This window comes from Camarhynchus parvulus, chromosome 4 (assembly GCF_901933205.1).
Source record: "Camarhynchus parvulus chromosome 4, STF_HiC, whole genome shotgun sequence".
In the NCBI taxonomy this organism is placed as follows: Eukaryota; Metazoa; Chordata; class Aves; order Passeriformes; family Thraupidae; genus Camarhynchus; species Camarhynchus parvulus.
Window position 1 is genome coordinate 15,832,233 of NC_044574.1, and position 21,500 is coordinate 15,853,732.

General features: G+C 38.9%; 1 protein-coding gene across 10 annotated transcripts in view; it reads right to left on the reverse strand.

The window, feature by feature from the left end:
* The window catches only part of LDB2 (LIM domain binding 2), a 367,493-nt gene that overhangs the window by 36,387 nt on the left and 309,606 nt on the right, over positions 1 to 21,500 (reverse strand). For all 10 annotated transcript variants that reach the window (XM_030946918.1, XM_030946921.1, XM_030946922.1 and 7 more), the window contains 3 exons: positions 15,894 to 16,066; positions 10,691 to 10,813; positions 9,034 to 9,117 (listed from right to left, as the gene is read on the reverse strand). In XM_030946918.1, coding sequence (XP_030802778.1) covers positions 9,034 to 9,117; positions 10,691 to 10,813; positions 15,894 to 16,066 — 380 coding nt within the window. The remainder of the gene's footprint in view (positions 1 to 9,033; positions 9,118 to 10,690; positions 10,814 to 15,893; positions 16,067 to 21,500) is intronic.

Consider the following 21,500-nt stretch of genomic DNA (forward strand, 5'->3'; position numbering starts at 1 on the left):
GAATACAGCTGTGGAGTTTTTTTTCATGTGACTCATACTCACTTTATGGAAAACCATCTTATCATGGATAGAAATGGTGCACAGGCCTTTAATTAAGTCAGCTCTAAGTTTTGCCTGAATGATTAATAAAATGAGAAGATTCTCTGTCTTGCTATGAAGGCTCTATTTTTCTGTATTCCTCCATTCTTTTCTATGCCTAAAGTCTTTCTTCAAATCAGATCCCCAAGTTGATATTTGTTCCTTTGGGCTCACCTCAGAACTATAATCTGTGGTTAATCAAGCTAATTTTTTTTGTCACAAAATTTGAAAAGAAAAGAAAAACAGAAAAGCAATAAAAATAACCATTTGTTGTGGCTGTTCACAAAGTGTGACATTTTCATGGCTAAAACTGCCTAAAGGAATAGAGAAATTAATTTCAATAAATTGGATTTTATGCGCATAAAATACCTCCAAACAAATGAAAAACTATGAGATGACATTTGGATCAAAGGAGATATATCCATTGACTCTAATGGATGTTGAACTGGATCCTTGATTAACAAACTTCCTTATTATGAGAAATTGTAAGGCAGCAAGACCAAGCAGAAAAGGTAACAAGGCACAAGGCTGAGGAAGCAATTCAGAGTAGGGAGGAATATTTACCACAGCACAGCTTTCTGGCCATGCAGAACACAGCACTAGAAATGACACAGCTCTTGTGTCAAGTCTCAATGTCCTCTGGGCCCCTGTGCTCACAAGCCTTATGTGGGCATCAGTACAGGTTTGGTTCAGCACCTTTTCTCATTAGTGCTGCCTATAAATTCTCCCATACATCCCATGGGTCTACCTGAAGCAGGGTAAACACAAAATCATGGACTTCCATGTATAAATTTGATACACCTGTTGATATTACCTTTAATATCAACAGAAGGTATGCTTAGAAATCAAAAGGAATGCACAGGTCTGCACATTCATGATGAACACCAATATTCATACATGTGTGCATACAGCAAGGAAAAATTTTACTGAAGGTTTCCAGTAGGAGAATAGTGACAATTAATTGCAAAGGTAGTGAACAGTATGGTTCACAGCATACCTACAGAAATGGGTGTTCCATTTATATAGATACACGTGTGTATACAGATAGAATTTTCTTTTTCATTCAGAAGTAGTGCAAAAAAATCAACCTTTTCTCTTTATGCTTATTTTCTCTTCAAGTTTTGTAAATTATGGTAATCTGTTTTGAGCAAGTGTCTGCTCTAAAATCTATGGTTGAAAGTCAGCTCTTTCTTGTCGGCTTCTATCAGTGCTGGCAAATTTGGAGATTAGGTCCAGCTTTGACAGGAGCCAGCTGATATGAATCCATACTGCTTCTCTGTTCTCTGCCCAGCCCAAGTAGCACTTGGGGAGCAATTAAGGATGGTCATAATTTTGGTGAAAAGGATTAGATTAGCTCTTTCATCAGATCAGTCACCTGACCTGACTCCAACAGTGCTTGCACCAGCGCAAGGGAGGTGATCACAAGACAAATTTAGCCAGTCACTAACCCAGACTAATAGTCTCTAAAGTATTTTACTGCTTAGAGTCAGATTTTGGTATTTAGGGATTCTGTTGTGAATATAAAATGGAGACATTACAGAGAGAGATTTAAATAGGTTATAAAATGGAAGTACATAGACAGAATAAAATGACCAAGTGAGTAGGTATCCTCCATAAACACAAGGATCAGGGCATCATACAAGAAAGGCAAAGGCTTTTCAGAAACTTCCTAGAAGAAAGATCAAACTCAATAGCCGAAGGAAACCTTCTATTGAACAGTCAAATTTTAGCTTGAGATGCATGAAAGATCTCTCCAGCAGAGATCAGTAAACAGTAATGCTGTTCTACCCATCCAAAGAGTGGCAGGGGGAGGGAAGGGGATAAGCAGGCTAACCAGTAACTTTGTATAGAAAACTGCTTTACAAGGTTATATGAGCTAGTTGTTTGTCATATCACAATAGACAGACTCATGAAATTATCTTCATGAAGATTAAAAACATGAGTGGGTAGGCTACAGGATTCCCTTTCCAGATGAATATCAGACCTTGGGGTTGCCATAAGCTTTCCACAATAAATATTTTAAGTTCTAAAACAGCTCCTTCCACAAACCAAGGTTTGAACCACCAGCTTTGCATTAAAGCCCATTTCTTGACCGCTTCGGAGCACTCACTCCTCCCTGCATACCAATTCATACCAAATACTGATGGATATTCAATATTAAACAACTAATTAAAATTTTTTGCTGTTTTCATTGCTTTGAACAAGAAGCTGATTTGGGCATTTTCAGGTCTTCATACAAATTGTACCTCTGCAGGTCTCATTCCTAAACTTAATTAATAGTTATTATTATTTATGACTGTACTGCATACTAGTCCAAATTGGTCTCCTAAAAAGAGAGCCTGTGGCTGTGTTCTCAGAATTTTTTTTCATCTTTTTTCTTTTCTGAAATAACATTATTAGTTCAAATCTTGTAGCTTGTTTTTATATGACTAGTGCTTTGTCTTTGTCTTTCTTTTTCTCCCTTTTACCCTTCTGACATTTTTAATTTTAAACTGCTCCAACCTAACTTCATTCTGATTTCTTACTCATGGATGCTTCAAGGACTCACATTGCTGATTATCATCCTTTCATTAGCCCAGACCTTAATTTTATTTCAAAGGTCATATGGTCTGTATGTCCAGGGAGCACAGTAACTGGCTTGTGCTCATACACACACATCTTTCTCCTTAACTGATACTCATGAGCCTGTTAGCGCTCTTTGTGTGAAAACTTGCCATTACCATCTCCAGAACACTGATAAAATCTGCCATTTCTGCTGAAATCCCAATTTGTATTCTGCTGTCTGTTGTCTCTTGTTCTTTGTTCCCATTGCCCACTTTTCACTGACTTCTGAAATTTTTGAGACTCACAGACACTAAAATCTATTTCTGAGTCATTAGGAGCAGAAGAGGACACTTCTGCACCAGCTCACTGTACTCTCCAGTCTGGTTTAAAACTGTCATCTGATTTTTTAAAATGCTATTGGGTTTGCTCCATCATTTTTTGTTTCTCATGCTGCAATTTTCCCATTTGTTTTAGAAAAATGCTTAAAAATCAAGGGATGAAAAGCACACCAGTATTATTTCTAACAATATGAATATTATCTTCCCAATCCATGTCCTATCCAGTGATTGCTTCAGATTCCATTTTTACTTTAGAAAATTCTAAGTTGGTGCTTAATTCTCTACCTGCCCCATCTTCTGCAACTCTTCCCTCCCTTTTCTCTCTGATATTTCATGCCTATGATGAATTAACTCCTGATATACAGATTCTGTGATGTTCTGTCTTTATTAAAAGTGAAAAGCTAACATTTGACTGTATGAGCAAATACATTTCTTCTCATTTTATTATTCTGAAAGTAACATATAACACTATCCCTAAAGCATTAGATGCATAAAAGAGAGGAACAGAAACCACTGTGATCATTACTAAAATAAATGCTAAGAAATTACATTACGAGAAAACGTTGGCAGAATCAGCTAATTATAGTTGGCACAGATAGATTATGGATAGCCAGCTACAGTAATCTGAATCCTTCTGTGAGAATCCTCTGGGTTTGGCTGTATTTTCCTGTGGAGAGCTACCCCAAGATCAGTTGGTTTAGATTGAAAAATTCAATTTTTTACAGGAATTAACCATTAACTCACTTTCACCATCTACAGCACAGAGGATTCTTTAAAATTTTGGCAGCTTTTATATGAAAGTCACCAAGAGGATGAAATGATCTAAACCCCCTCCTTTGAGTGCTTGAGACCCCTTAATAGAACTTCTCATTCACATCCAGTAGGTACAGCACCTGAACCCATCCTCTGTTTCCCTAGCACCCCCCATTCAGTGCACAGCACAAACAAACGAAATTCCTTTGTGTAGGGCTTCACTTGTAGCTACTGAAGACATGGAAACATGGCAGAAGCAGGGGACTGCAGAACAAGAAAGGATAGGCTTTAGAGTAGCCCAGTCCTGCTTTACCAAACTGCCCTTGTTCCCAAGTTTCACTGTGATACTCAGTCATGGAAAAAGAAATTTCGCTAGTGTGTTTCCAGAAATGCCATCTACTTTTTCAAATACATAGCCAGCCTTAGACAACAGTCTGCATCCAATAGCAATAGTTTTGCTGTTAGTATATGGGGCAAGATGAAATCCCAAGTGTTATGCAAAATCAGGCCCTTGCTTTCTCAGAAAGGGCACTTCCCTTCAGTTGTCCCCTCAGACTGCCCCAGTGCCCATCCATGTGCCCTAATGCCACATGTGCACACTGGAATGCAGACAATGCCTGCTTAGCTGGTGGAAGCCATGCAGCCCTTAAGGTTTGCAGCTGAGATGAAATCAGAGAGTGGTTTAGGTTGGGAAACACTTCTAAGACCATTGAGTCCAGCCACTAACCCAGCACTGCAAGGCCACCACTAAGCCATGTCCCTAAGGGCCACCTCCACAGGTCTTTTAAATACCTCCAGGAATTGTGACTCCACCACTTCCCTGGGCAGCAGAATGATACTGGGGAAGACCCTCAAGAAAATGAGTAGCACTGGAGCACTTGCTATTGAGTGAGGGCTGGTTAGCCCATGCACTGCCTGCACTGCCTGATGATGCCATTTGATGATGACACAACATAACTCACAAAGGGAAATAAGTTCACATGTTCATATGCTGTTCATAGCATATGTTCATATGCTGAACTTACAGTCAGATGTGACTCTAAGTACAATGTTTATTCTCCCCCAAGCACCTGACTTTGCATCCTTAACATGTATGCATGTAAACTTTCTCCTTCTTTACTGAAGATACACCAACAGCCATAAAATATTGGCCAGATAGCTGCCACAAACTGTTATGGATTAGGAGTGAAACAGCTCCAAAATTATTTCAGCTCTTGTCTTTCCATGCTTAAAACCATATTTAGAAAATCAAATTTCCCTGCACATTAAAGAAGAGTGTTGCATGTGTGTCTATTCTGCATGTGGAAAAGAAAATTTTGTGTACACAGTGGGTATACATACAAATGGTTTTTGATTACAATGCAAGTAGTGCCTTCAGAAAATTGTGTCCCATTAAAGAATTTACATTATCCTCCCAGCAGAAGAAATCCAAAAATGTCTAGCGAGGAACTAAATTAGTGAAAGAGAGGACTTAGAAAATATTGTCCTCTGTGTAGCAATAGTAACACCTCGTTATTGTCTTATATGGAGAACAAACAAATTGGATAATTTGTAGCTCAGATAAGCAAGCCCTGGTGAATGGAGCCATACAGGATGTAAGGGGCAATGGGAGTGTGCATTCCCCTGCCTAGGCTCCTCTCCTGACGCAGAGCAGGAGCACTCTGCCACGCTGACTCTGACTTTGCAAGGGGCAGGTGCAGATTTAGCTCCATTAACATCAATAAACTGCCTACCAGAGCAGACCACAGTGTGGGGAGGATGCAACATACACATCTGGGGAAGAGATCTAAGAAATCACTCCAGCCCAGCCAGCACAAGAAAGCAGAGGCAAATTTTGAAAGTCAGCTTGGCAAGGTACAATTATCTTTCAAGGCTCAGGCCAGGTACTCCTGCTTAATTGACAGTAGGGGCTGACTTTTTAATAATGTCAGAAACTTTAAGAGAATGAATCATTTTATAGAGGGCAACAAGAAATAGCTGAGTTCCAAATTTTCAATAATGCTGCTAGTATAGAGCTATTGTTTTTAGAGTACATTCAAATGCATTATGCATTGAAGATATAGATAAAATAGCTCAGCAACTAAAAAATTAGAAAAAAAATAAGGTACTGTGGGGACTAAATTATTGTAGCTTGGTGGAAACTGTTCTTCTCAATGTTATCTTCACCTCCAAATTCTGTACAGGATTCCTGTTTGTTCCTGGACTCGTACTGACTGAGACTAGGTCTTGGCCTTATTATCTGATAGTTCATAATATCTACTTCTTGATGACTTGATAAGAAATTACATTTTAAAAAGCTTGATATTAATTTAAAACCTACAAGGTTTTGCTTATTATTTCTGAGACAGCCTATTCAACTTCTAGTCAGCAGCTACAGCAAAGTACTCTGACCCCATTGATGAGGTAATCAATTATGCTGGAACAAAACAAACTCATAACTAGAAAGAAAGTAAGCCTATGGTTTTATACAGAGCCAGAGAAAACAGAGAGAAAGCCCATTTGGCAATTGACATAGGACAAATCATTTCATTTCCAGGTTCCAAGAAGATATATTTTAAATTTTTATTATATATGATTTAAAAAATCAATGCTCTTCTATGCTGGACAGCTTTACTTGCAGTGAATGAAGACAAACCAGGGCACACATCCAAAGCTGTGGCTCTACAAGCATGTGGCACTCAGGAATGGAGGTTTACATGCCAGCAACTGCAATTATCTCAACTAGCAATGATTTAGCATTCTGTGATATCTAGAGCCCAAAAACACAGGCTATGCCTTTATATCACAACCATCTGAAATCCAGGTTTAAATTCTGCCTTTAAAGAAACTGCAGCACAGCTTGCTGCTGTGTGCACGCTGGAGAATAAAAATGATTAATTCCGCCCATCACTGAAGTTTTTGCTTATGAGTATCACAAGCCTTTGCTGTGTGCAGCAGAAAAAAAAGAAAATAATTTTTTTGCTTAGTTTCTGATCCTTATGCAAAATCATGCAACAGTGCTAATTACTAAATACTAGGAAGACTGAATAAAATATCATAAAATGCTGACTTAAAAACACACAAAACAGAACACCTTAAATCTAAGTACATTTACCACATTATTTTTGTACATGATTTTTAGTGTATGAGCTCAGAAAACATTTTCATGTTAAAATTAACAGAGGAAAGTAACTGGAAAAGAAGCAAACCAAAATGGAAATACATCATGTAATACACGCTGCCATGATGAGCCAAACATCTGGAAAAAAGAGCAGAATGATCAATCCCTCACCACAAGAAAAAAAGACATGTAAAGATTGGCTTGAGAAAAAAAGATTTCCTCTTGGAATCACCACAGCAGGAGCCAGAGGAAGCTTTGCACCCAGAGACCTAATGTCGTCTGTTAAGCTAACAAAACTAGTCTGGAAGAAGAAAAAAAGTAAGACTTTATCTTTTCATCCCCTCCCACTACACTGCTCATCTCCCTAGTGCTTATCTTGATCCCAGTTTTCTTTTTCTGAGTTTTTTTTCCTCCCTCTCCCTCTTCCTTTCTTGCCTTTTTTTTTTTTTTTTTGATGCTAACAGAGGGAGCAGCATGGGTACCTGATGGCAGCTGCCTCCTAACTGGAGCCCTGCCTTTGTCATTTGCATTGTCGCATCGAGCAGTCACACAGAGGACGCAGAAGGGGTCAGTGACAGAGGCGATGCTGCGGGTCCCACCTGGCCCTGGGAGCCTCGTGGAGGCTGCTGGGTGCCAGCCCAGGTGTGTGACACCACATCCCATCACACCCAGGGGAGCAAACACCCCAGATATGGCCAATGCCTGGTGCCACTGCACAGTTTGCCAAGAAACCACGGAAATCCCCATGAAAAGTCAGCCACTTTCTGTCCAGTTTGCCACAAGCATGCAATGCAAAACTTGCCATGACTGAGGAGGAATCCCCAGCGGGATTTTCTCGAGGATGCCCCACCACAAAACACTGACAGCGTGGCTGTAGGGTTGCCAGAGCACAAGAGCTTCTCTCTGTACCAAATCACAAACTAAACTAACCACGAGAATACAATGTGCATTACTTGGACATGTTAATCTTACATTTACACATGGAAAAATCTTAATGCAATGTATTATTCCTCTGAGGTTTTACACCATATTCTTCTTTCATTTACAAAAGACCAGACCTGCCCTGCACAATTCAGGCTGTAATTTGAACAGTAATTTTTACATTAACACCACATAAGCAACAATCAGCAACAGCTTATGCTGTTGGGAGAGTAAGTACAACTACAGGCTATCAATAACCTGTAGGGACACAGTGAGAGAGATCTCACCAGCATTTTGGTTCTGCACACTCTCCCTGGTGTTCAAAACACTCTGGGGACAGGACTTCATCTATCCATAGGGAAGGCATTACAAGGTTCATAGAACTGAATGAAATATAGCTAAATTGCACACTTAGGTACAGCTCTACATTAGGCTGAAAATAGCTGCATTTTCTAGTGTTTGTGTTTGTTAAAAAAGTATCTTGAATAATTACCCATAAAATTAAAAAGAATAAAACCAGATTGTTCCGGTCAAGTTAGCTTCATGTATCATTGTGCAATTTGCCTCATTTTAGCCGCTGATGGCACATCTAGAAATAGGAAAAATCTGAATTTTAAGCTTGAAATATGAACTCTACAAATCTGTATTTCTGTGTATGTATTGTAAGCCCACACCAGGGAACACTTTCAAAAATAAAAATAAACATCTAAACTTTGAATGCACTTTGAGGGTCAAAAAGCAATGGGAACAAATGCATTATTTAATCGTAAAAACCACACTCGATTCAGGGCAAGGCTAAGGAGGAAGCTCAGGCTCCCAGAGGCATGTGAAGTGAGGACTGCTTTGAGGGGCTGCTGCAAACAGAGCTGGAGCTGAACCTTCCCTCAGCCCTGCCTCTGCCTGGGAGAGGTGGCAAGGCTGGAAATCTGGAGGAGACAGGCAGCTTTTAATAAGAATTAGCTGCCATTTTCTCAGGCACAATGAAACAGAGAGTAAAAACACTGGGAATTCCTTCCTTACAATAAAATAAAGGCATTACTCAAAACTAAAAAGAAAGACTGTTAAAAAGAGGGGCTACTCACATGAGGCTTGGAGTGAATTATAAAATTCCTAGCCTTTTTAATAGCCCATTGTTATCAGCTACATCTCTACTGCAGTGTCTTTGTTTTTACTCCACCCTCATTAAGGGTTAGGTCAATTTCTTACCTGATCAACACAGGCTCTGCTGTCATTGTCTTGACTCAAAGCCAACAGTACCTTTTAAAAAATGCTCACAAAATACAGCTATGCTATGCTTACCCTGAGGTAGTTGAGGGTGAAGTTTGTCAGACCCATTCGAGTGATGTTTTTGGACAGCTGCTCCAGCACCTGAGGGTCTTGTGCCTAAACAACAAAGGAAAAAAGAATTTTCACTCTGCTTTTCATTGGGGTATTTTTTCCTATGTGCTTAGTGAAATGCAGGGAGGGTTCCCTGAAAAGCAGTGCCCCTGCTATGGAAAAATTACACACTGATGCTAAATTATGTAATAAGATAGAGTTCCATATGCAAAGGAAAATGTAAAGCATTATGATATTGGAGCAGACTAAAGACTATTTTCCAATATGTTCCTTTGATCCCTGACCACCCATTCAAAAGATAGACCTAAGAGGTCTGGTCATGCAGGTGACCAAAGAGCTTCCTGAGGGATTGCAGTACACTTTGAGCTTCTATTTGTTGGCTGTGAGTCCCAGTCCTTTTTTAGACAGAAACAGGCAGGAATAAAAAAACGTATAATTTTCTTTTTGTGGGTAAGAAACTGCAGCAGAAAGACCTTATCAAATATGTGACATTAAGCACAGTCTGGAGAACCCCTCTAATCCAAGTTATTTTCCCAGAATTAAAAGGGGAAAAATGCAAGTATAGTCCTTCCCTGACCCTGGCCAGAAGGTTTACCTGTGAGACCAGCCTCCCCTTTAAAATGAGATCAATCTTATTACTAAAATTAATACCTGCTGGTTACTGTCTAACCTGCTTCCACTCTCAATTTAGCAGCCCCCTAAATGCATAATGTCAATCATGGCCATCCTCATTGTCCCTGAATGGGATACTGTTGAAGAGCTCAGTTGATCAGTTCCCTAAAGGATCAGATAATCCTGGGACAGAAATGGTGGGGAGGGTTTTCAAAGGTGTTTTCTTCAGGCTTGCAATAGCACTTTGTAAAAAGGTCCAGTTTAAGCTATATAAAATTCCTCACTATTAATATATTTTTATCTGGGGATATCTAAGTAACCTGATGTCAAAATATAGGAAAATCATTGTGTCTGTGTTCTTATCCTTTATAAAACCATAGTCCTGCAACTGATTTTGTATATCAGGGCACTACTAGGAGTGGCTCTATGGTGAAGAAATGAAAGTGTCAATAAAAGTATGTTCTTCGTTTTTCTACAATTTACCTTATTATATTTTGACTTTAACTTGCAGGATATTTAATACTTTAATGTTTCATTGTGTGTGTTTTCATTCAATAGCAAAAGAAAGTCGCGAAATGTGAAACAAAGAGAAGGTCTGCATTAAAATTCTAAAGGTTTCTAAGTGAATATATGGCAATTTCTTATCTTTTGTCTATGCAAGGGTAACATCAGTTTGCTTAATTTCAAACTTATCATTGGTACAACAATGAAAATTCACAGACTTTGGTATAGTTCAGGTCAATAAGAAAAGATTTTGGACCCAAATCATATCGACCACCAAGTGGGATTAAAAAGAAAATTATGTGCTAAAATAGAATGAAAACATAGCAACAGTGGCAATAATAGAGCACTGAAAAACAAGGGAGAAAGAACTTGTGAATAGACATAGTTGCAGGCAAACCAAAATATTTATAGTTAATTGCCTTGGGTGTGAAATTTGCCAGAGTTCTTCATAAACCTAATCTCATCTCTTTGCATTAGGTCAAATGAATAAAGGATTACTTACATGCATGGCTAGAATGCTGCGTGGGACTAATTCTCTGTATTGTCTAATAGTAAAGTGCCATGTTTTTATTCTCATAAGGTCATCAAAAGTAAACTCCAAGATAAGACGTCCTTCTGTGCATACCTAGAATACATAAAATGCATGAAATAAATTCCCAGGAATTTTGTTTTCATTGGTATTGTATCATCGATTACACAACATTCAAAAATATCAGAGCAGTATTCTATTGTTCATCTCTGGTAGATTAATTGTTTTTCATCCTCTTGGGGAGAAAAAAATGAATTTGGGAAAATTACTTCATAGGCCTTACCTCAGAGACAGTAACTTATAATGCTATAGATTTTATAGCATTTTACAAACATAGAATATTGTGTGCTAAATCTTATTTATTGCATCAATTCTCTTTTCCTCATGGTTTGCTGCTGCTAATTAATGACTGAACCTAGCAGTGGAGGTGACTGTGGTGCAACTGAGTGCACTTGATGGCAAGTTGCTGAACCAGTCATTCCCAACCTGTTTTAGACTTACTACAGCTTGGCATATAAACCTTTTTCTCATGTCCAGTTGGAGTAGGCAGTGCCCTGAGTGCCTGTGGCCAAACCTGTTGTTTTTTTTTTTTTTTCATAATTTTTCATAACTTTTAAAATAATTTTTTTATTTTCCAAGCATTTTCTTCTGTTCGGTTTGTTTTTTGTGTGTTTTTTTTTCCTCTTATCTAATTTTATTAACCCCTCCTTGCAAGGAAAGCCAGGTGGGTGCCTGCCATGGGGCCTATGAGCTGCATTGCTCACGGGTTTGAGAGTGAGGGGAGCAGGGGAGAGCCAGACAACGGAGCTACTTCCACAGAAAGTGGCTCACACAGCTTTGTGAGGAATCTTGTCTAAGAAAGGACAGAAAATATAGGAGGAATAAATGCAGCAAGTGAAAAGTGCCCAGTAATTTATTTTATTTTTGATTTATACCTATAAATGAAAAATAAAATAAATTACTGGGCACTTTTAAACAACTCTCCACAATTTTTTTGTGGAAAAGTTACATAGTTGTGGTCTTCTTTAAGGTGAAAAATACAAGCCCAATATGATACCTTGATTGAGGATACTGTGGAGTATTGAAAATTATGTCTGATTTGAAAATTAACTGCCACTGTTGATTTTTTTTTTAATTGTAGATTTAGAATTACAATCGCTGTTCCTAGTAAACTTGCAAGTGCAGGGTACAGAGATACTGCAGAAACAGGGTGTAATGGCTTTCAAAAGAGAGGGCTTCTGCAACCTTAATTTTAATACACTATTTGATTGAAAAATAACCATCCCAGATTCAGCTGAGTCTGTTGAGCCTTTTTAAAAGCTCCAACTCAGACTTGGCCAGCTCTCACTTGATCAATGTATGTCTTTTCTGGTTAACAGTTCACTTAATGTCCTCACAATTTTTCCTCCTTATTGTTTCTGCTCAAACACACAGGTAATTTTAACAGGCATACTATATGGACAAATTCCTGTAGACCTGTGAAGGAGAATTTTGCAACAGGTTCTCATCTGCCCTTTTCAACACACCTTAGTGGTGCCTTCAGATATTTAATGTGCCTTATGTTTCACCTTTGATTTTCACATCACGTGCACTATGATGAGAAATTACACAGTACACATGCACACACATAAGCAGTCATAGCAGGAAAATATTTTGTACTAATGGTGCTGTGTTGAGGCCAATGATCCTGGTTACTGATCAGTTAACGTGAAAATATTTCAGGTTTAAAACAATTTTTTTCATAATAATACCAGTGGCTTCTCAAATGTTTCTTTTGTTAAGCTCACACCACCAAAGCTCTTAGCAGATTTTAGGCACTGGCATTAACAAATTTTAATAGAAAAACACATTCTTCATATTACAGTGGTAAAAATTTATGCATCTTATAAAGAAATTTAATTTCCTCGTGTAAAGTAGAATTTTACACATTGCTTTTAATCAATAAAATTGGCACAGTTCTTATTTTAAAAGGGCTATTTTTTTCCTGAAAGCTGCCTTTTATATGGAATCCAAAAAATCAAAAGGGTCTCCAATTAAGAAAACATTTTCTGTTGTGCTGAATTCATGTTACCGTACTGTGAGCTCTGACATTTTGTTTCTGTGGTAACCAAAATCAGCTGATTAGTTGGCATGGCAACAGAAAAGATGTAATCCCAGCAGACACACTCTAATCAATGCCCCCAGCACAGATGGTCTCCGGAGGATCAACAAGAAAGAGGCTGGCAGGCATTCAGTGCATCACGTGGTTGCTCTAGACTAGGCCAGGAAAAAACTAAAAAAGAACATTTCTCAAACTAACCAATAGCTTTTTAACCCCTTCACTGCAATTATTAATTGTAGGAATTTCAACTGCTTGTGCCTATGAAAACCAACTTCGGTCCTGTGCTTTCTTGCTCACAGTCTCATTCTCCTAACACTAAGCATCTTTAGAAGCGTTCCCCCTTTATTAACTGCCACTTCTCAAGCATGAGTTGCTGCTTTAAAAGAAACCTAAAGCTTATACAAATCTGGGCAATGCCTGATATTATTAGTAGGGATTAGATTCACTGATTTTAAGGGCTTCACCAATAAAATCCAGCTGATGGCTGCACTCCTGGGAGAAGGACGTGAGTAGTGAGCACATGGGGCACTCACTGCTTTAGTGGTGAGGGCAATGCCCACCCCTGCCACTCCACTGGGAAACATAATCTTTGATCACTGTAGAAAAACAATTTGCCTACACATAAAGTGGGAGTGCCAGAGTTGGAGTAAACAAAGTGAAAACAGGGACTTAGGAGGACTCCTAAAACTTTCTTCTGCCTGAAGAAAAAAGTGGAGCATCTCCCAGGTAGAAAAACATAGTGGCCTTGGCTTCAGTATTTTACAACATTTTATTTATGCCATTGAACTATTATAAATTCTTTATACTACTTATTTATATCTTGATAAAACAATTTTTAAGCGTGTGACATTTTACAAGGACCTTTTAGCCTCAAAAGACAAGCTGGACTATTCATATTCTTACTGCTAGGCATGTTCTGGCCATATTTGTTTCAAAAGAATTGGAAATGCCATTTTATATATTCATCCAATACTGCTGTATGCAGTGAGTTGCTCTAACTAGGAAAATGTTGAAATGAATAAAATACATTTGATTCTTGATTCTGTGGATTCTTGATTCAATACATAATGAAAAGTGGTTTAGTCTGTTGTATTAGAAGTTAGTGAATTTGCAGCATAGAATTTGCTTGTAAAACTGAAACAGCTTGTATTTTTGCATTAACTCCTCCCCTCCAGGATAGCTTCAGAGTGTCAAATTCAGATATGATCCAAGGAGCTACACAGCCCATTGCAGTGGTGCTTGTTATGGGATATCTGATTTGTTCCATCACCGATGCTGTGAGAGTAGGAATTTACCTTTGAGTACAAGACCTGTGCCCTTGGTATCTCTCTGCTAGAAGTTAAATAAGCACAGCTGAGACAACATTCAGCTTTAACTTACTTCTGAGAATTATTTCTTCTCCCCTATTCCATCAACTACTGTGTTTTATTCAGATTTGCTCTTAATAAAAAGTTGTATTTTAAACACACAGGCATTAAACTTCCTAATTTTTATCCTAGAATCCAAATTAATTCCCCACCTGAATTTTTCTAGGAGGACACAGGTTTATATTGGAATCTGCCAGAGAAATGTGAAGGCTGAGGCAAGCTGTGCACTGCCAGGGCTGCAGCAGACAGGGACCCAGTGCACACAACTGGACAGTGCCACGGGAGGCAACCACGGCCTCTTCACACAAGGGGGCACCCAGCCCAGCCCATACTGCTAATCTCCTTTCCAAAATAACAACACTGTCGTGTGCTGCCATGGTGAGTAAAATAATCTAATTGAACTGAGAAAAGCATCACGTATTTACTGGTTAAAAACCCACACCAACCCCCTTTTATTTGCTATTGCATTAAAGCCAACACAAAGGGGAAGGACACAGAAATCGCTGTAGGGAGCTCTGCAATGAAGCAGCTACTGTGGAACTTTGGCACATCTCCTGCACCTGGCTAGGACTCACAGCTCCTCATGAGCAGTGAGGTAGCAAAGAGGTGCCAATAGGAATATCTGGTCTCTTCTCTGTCTGCCGGTGTCTGTGTGAGCCACAGGGGCTGGATGGGCTCTCTTGTCCTGGCTCACCAGGGCACCACACACCAGCAGCTTCTCCTCCCTCTGAGCCCCACCCAGGGCAGATGGCAGAGCAGGACCCGCAGAGGGATGGGATTCCCGTACATGCTAAAACAGCAAAAGCCATGTAACCCTGGTCATGATGCTGTCAATAGCCAGGGACTTAAAACTAAAACCACTATGGTCCTGCAATTCGATGGCAACACAGATTAGCTACCTTCTCCTGCTACCCCTTCTCCCTTTGTTCTTTTCTTTATGAAAAAGTTAAAGATGAACAGGTACAAGATGGAAAATTGTTTTCCTGTAATCATTATTTACTGTTAATGTATTAAAATGTATCCACTTTGAAACAAGCTTACTGATTTTTTTTTTAATAAGAAAAATTTTGGTTTAATTTTTGTTTTTCACCCTTTTGGTACTGCTTTTTTATACACATATATGGCACCCATTTTAATTACAGGACTGGATGTGCCCTCTGCATGAAGATAATTCACTATCAATTACAAGTATTGAATATTCACTAACTGTTTTATCCAGAGTGTGTTTCAATTGACTCCTTCCATTGACTTCGTAGCCTTTTGGACGGGTATCCTACTGTATTAAATCAGTATTTTCCTAGAGATTTATAGTGCTTGTAGTAGGTATCTATCAAAGGTAATGCATGCCATCCCAAATGGCAGGTACCAGCAATGTGAAATCTCATTGTTGCTTTAAAATCAAACCTAGAGAAAAGGAGATGGGCAGGCTGAATTTAATTCACATAAAACTGATAGTTCTGGCAACCTGGCATTATGTGCTTCTCTTGCAATCTTTCTGGGAGAATTACAGGAGATGCCCACAGAATCTTCCAGTCACATAATGAATATAGAAAACAGTAATTAAATGGCTCCAAGGGTTTTCAATATTAGAAATAATCTCAGTCTGCCAGAAAAATTCAACAGCCAATATTCTTCACCCTTATACACACTGAAAAAGAAAAAGCAAACCAAAAACCAACAACATGGTTTATTGAGTCTTCCCTGTTACCTTGGTAAACATGGGTTTTCCATGCTGAGTGACCATGGTGCATTGATCACAGTCCACTGTGATGGATGAGTTGTGGTATGACTCTTTTGAGTGCTTGAGAATGTAATACAGGTCTGTTACACCTCCTTCAAAGACAGTGCTAAAATAACGAGGAATGAGGGTTCTTCCAATTGCTGTGAGGAAAATACAAAGCAGAATTCAGCAAATGCTCTAGGTTATAAACTCTCAAATCATTTGCTAACAGCACATGAATAATTTTAAGTGCAGTGAAATCAAACTTTCATTTAATGAATATAATACTTGTTCTCTCACTTCTGTATAGACAAAGTTGTGCCTGCTCCCACTGAAATCCATGAAAATGGCTGACTCCATTCAGAGGGAGTGGGCTTATCATATTTAATCTTTTTACATTGATGGCAAGTTAGAGTCACTCTTGAAACCATCTGCAAGGTTTTTTGTCCCAAAGTAATTATTACACAAAAACCCACATGATGTCAATTTCTACAGAAAGCTGAATATTACCCATAAGTGTATAAATACTAGTGGTGAGTATTGACAGAAATATACTTCTACACCCAAAAAAGTAAAGCACTTTTATATAAAAGGGTTGTGTACACATATATGGTTTTTGTGTGTGGGCACGTGTATATTTATATATACCCACCCATACATGTGCACGCACACACATGCACATGCACTCTTGATTCAACAGGAGGGCTGCTACTGAGAAATCAGAGTACTGGGGATTGTAGGAGGACTGAGAATGGAAAACTAGAATGTTATAAAATATATGACAACCCACAGACCTATCTGAGATCTCTCTTTAGACCAGTATCTATATCATAGGCTCGGAAGTCTGAGCAGGCACCTGACTCCTTTACATACACCACTTAAACCCCACACTATGGACTGAAGGTACCCAATTCAGAATTATTTAGTCAGGCAAAACTCACTGAAGTCACATGTCTCACTTCAGTAGTAGTTTTAGGTAAGTTTTGTAAGGTCTAATTACAAAAATGTAGTAGCGAGAGTGAGCTTCTGAGTGTGCTTCAGATGCACAAACCAGCAGCAGCACTGACATCAAAGGCAATTATCTCATATGCAACTGATGCTTTCCATCTCCTTCTTTACAGATAAATTTAAATGTAACCACAAGCCTGGTATAAGAGAACATTTCAGTTTATAATAGATGGATACTTCCATACCAAATGACTCATTGCTTTGCAAGCATTAATCAATCCACAGTAATTTTGAGTGGTGGATACATAAAAATTGCCTTCATTTTACAGGGAAAAACCAAGCAATCGAAATGGTCTCTTGGAAGAATGAGGTAGAAAAGTCACCATCGACAGGCAAGATTAGAGTTTATTAGTTCCTAATTCTAATTTTTCTATTAGGACTATGTGGTGACTCATGCCTCCCTCATTTGCTGTATACTTTTGAGAGTGATTTCTAAAAAAACTATTTTCATAGAAATTTTGCCAGCATATGAACAAAGGCTCCTGAACCCAAAAATGCATTTGCGAATGGGTGTTGCAAATTAAAAAAGAAGGAATTTTCACAGTAGTTCTGTGAATACTGTTTTTTTTTCTGTGTGTTGCAATGTGAAATATTGAATAGGCAGTCATAATGCATATTGTGTAATGAAAATATGCAAGTAGAGAAAATTAGGACTTGTAAAATCTTTTGCTGTAATATCACATATCAATATACTTTAATGTACAAAAATATACCACACTCTCTGGAAGTAGCTGACAATTCAGTGGATGTATTGAAAGTTGTACAACTGTAGATCCTAAAAAACCCCACCCAGTAACCATGTATATAATAATTTTTACAGTCTTTTAATTTAATTTAGAAAAAGTGAAGTCCAGCGTATTAGCATAGGATTTAATTCATGGTTCAACTCAAATTTCTTCATGTTGGTGCGGTATACAGTAAAAAGTGAAATTTACCCATCAAGTTAATTTCTTGCTCCCCTAAGGCTAATTAGTGCAAATTAAATTTCCTGCTAATCATCTTAAGCGGCAAATGGGTGATATGAAAATCCAGCATTCCTACTGATTGTGATAAACCTCTATTCATGTGACTTATGCACTGCATAAATATCTTGAAACTATTAAACTGCAGTTTATAGACTGTTCCCAAAGCAGCATGGTCATGTGGTGTTGCTTTTTGCCCTGTATTTACAGCTATAACACATTAAACAAGGCTAGAAATACATTAAATTATTTATTCTTATTAATAGTAAGCATTTTTAATAAAAGTTATTTCCTGGTAAGTGTTATCTATGCTTGCCACAGGGATATGCTACTGTTGAGAACAAAGTGGGAGACCAAAAGGATGAAGATGAATAGAGGTGCACACAAGGATGTCCTCCATGGAACCTCATTTTCCATGACAGATGCACAGATTCAGTTTTGCAGACCCTGTCAGTCTGCAAAACTGAAAATAACTGATGCAAATATCCAGTGTAAATGTTTATAGCTAAATATTCAGCTCCAGAAGAAAGAGTGATGGAAACCTGTGTTAATGAGCAGGTTTGAATGAGCAGCTGAGGTATCTCCTCAGATTTGCCACCAAAGACTGAAGCATGTTCAAGATTTTGGTTCTCTTAGTGAAGCACTCAATGGCTTAAAATGATCATTTCATTTCTAGGATAAACATGAAACTCTACAGCAGTAACAAGGGGTTTTGTGCAGGAAATGGAATTTCCAAGAAAAACAAAGGGCTGTGGAATAACTCTTATGAAGTCTAGAGATCATCCCAAACTTTGTGCACTTTTTAGTGCAAAGGACTATTCCTTGAATTTTTCTCTTCCAAGACATAATTGTGTAGATGAGCATGCAAGCACATATGGGTGTGCACTCCCTGACAGTCCTTTCCTGAGAAAAAGAATGGGAACATGGCAATGGTGCTCTTCTCTCCCTACTTGCAGTAGATGGACATGCTCACATGTGGATGCACACACTCCACCTGCACCTGCTGCTGTACATGCCAACAAGATTTCAGCAACACCATGTATCTTCTGCTAGAAATAGCAGGATACTTTCTAGGAGGACCCCAAATAATGTGAAGGCAGAACTGTAGAACAACTGGATAATTGTGGCCACTTCAGGATGTGGTCTAGCCAGTGAAATGAACTCGCCCCTTGCAGAGCACAGAGCAAGCTGTGCCAGCCTGGCCTTGGGTTTACAATTCCCCAGTGCCACTCACAGCAATAATGGAAAGTATAGTCTATAGCACATTCAATTGCTGAATGAAGCTTTAAGTGCTTTATTGGAATCCCTTCATATTTTAGAGCTTGGCTTTTACTCCACAAAATCCACGTTGAAGGATGTCTGTCTGTGCATGGTTTTGTAGGGCTCCTCCCTACCACAACACTCTTCAATAAAGGAGCATCACATGGAGCCTTCAGAGCTAGCATGCAGATCTTAGCTAAAGGAGCTCTGAGCTGAGCATTTGCAGAAGCACTCTGAGTATGGAGAAGTTCTTGTAATTTCTTAATGTCAGGGCTTTATTCTTTCTCCAGTCTTTTTCCTCACCCACCCCCATGGTCCAGTCCTCTGTTTTCTCAGCTTATGGTTGGTTGCTTATCTTCCAAGCTCACTGCTCAAATCCCAGTATCTCCTTGTCTTCTTCCTCTCCTCAAATGATGCCTCTTTGTCTCAAGGAAACTCAATAATCTACCCTAAATCTACATGATTTTTTCATTCTTCTTAATTAAGAAGGCCCAGTTATTTAGTCTCAGTTTCCTCATTTTCCTTCCCCACTGCCCAAAATACCAGCTTCACACACACTTTTTCAGTGCCCTTCCTACCCAGCCAGGCTTCCAGAGCTGCTTTTCCCAGCTCCCTGCCTTAGCAGCCTAACCTCTACTTCTGGATCTTGATTTTGTGTGCCACATTCTCTCTCTGCACTTTTTCCACTGTCTCCTTGTAACAGCATATTCTTTCTCCAAATTAAACCCATCTTCCCTTGCTTCCTTCAGCTCCTCATCAGCCAGAGAGCAGTCAAGAGGACCTCTTTCCTCTGTGTACCCTCACCCAGCCAAACATATCCCCATCCCCTGTATTTCTCTCACTGACTCCCAACTCTCCCTTGCTCAATCATCCTCCATCTTTTCCTTTCATCTCCCAGCTACTACTTCTTTCTCCTCTATCATATCAATGGCACCTGCTCCTGATTTTTACCCTCCTTTTTCTCCCCCTCCTCTTCCCTTTCCTTTCCTCTACATTCAGGTCAAGTTCCTTCCTCCTTAAGGCCACCTGGATCCCAGGCACATCTGCCAGCTGTGTAGGAGAAAGTGTTCCCTGCTCTTGCATGCACCTGGCTGAGCCTGCCCTGTGGGTTTTGTAATGGAAATGACCATGATTCCGCATAGTCCTGACCTGAAAAATATCAAGTTACTCTGTGTAGTTGGCATGTGGATGCCCCACTGAACTCTGTTCCTGGGAAGGGAGACCTTGGAAATTGTAGCTGCCAAACCTTAGTAAAGTCTGCACTGAATAACTGAGAATGGGTACCTTTCTTTTCCTAAAAATATTTAGAAATCTGTTAAATTCAGTCAGATTTCCACAAAGAGGACAAAGGGATACACTTACCACAAAGGTGAGCAACCCTACTCCAAAGCATACAAATTTTTAAACATTTTAAAACAAACTTGCCATTCTTTTTTAACATGGAAAAACCACCTTCATCTATATAAATAATAACAGGCTTTTATGACCCGTTACCCAGAAAACACCATTTAATGGTGTGAAATGTGACACCCCGCATTGCAAGGTACTGTATATACTAGAAGGAAAAATCACCTGCTCCTCAGCATTCAGGCATTAATTCCAGATCAATGGAATGTTACTTTAAATCATCATTTTGTCATGGGCAGCATCCTTCCCTAGCTGAAGGAGAAGTGGGCACTGCCACTTAATCTTTGCTTGATTTTGCTAGCAGTTACCCAGACAGCAAAGCAAAGTGACAAAGATCAGCTGGATTTAGAAACAAGAAATAGTTTTTTTATATGAAAATGTCTATAAGAAAGGCATATCAGAAATGAATATTTTGCACAAATTAAGAATTATGTCATCCACTGGCATGACGTAACACTAGCTTATGTTGTAGTGTGACAGCTTGGCTAAATGTGATTCCACGTAACTTTTCCACGAATCAGAGACAAAAAAACAATTTTAGAATTGAAGTAAGACAGATTTGTGACCTCCCCCCCCCCAAATATGAGTGATCCAGAAATCAATTAATTCAATCTATGAACATAGGTGAGAAGCTGTATAGGTCAGTAACAGTTATATTATATATGATTCCTCAAGTATCACCCATGGGGAATTCTAAAGAATAGAATGAAAGCATCTGACATATTAAACAGCCCAAGGCCTGCCTCTCAAGGAGGGATGCACTGAGGTCACCCTCCTGCTTTTTGGCCTGGTCATGCAACAATGATGATTAGGATGTCCCTCTCTCACCCTGTTTCTTTAGTTTATTTTCCCTTTTAGATACATTTGCCTGAGCATAAAACACATAGTTCTGTTAGGAATATGTTTAACTCTAGAATTATTATTCCATCCCAAACTGAGCCAAAAAGCCCAATGATCT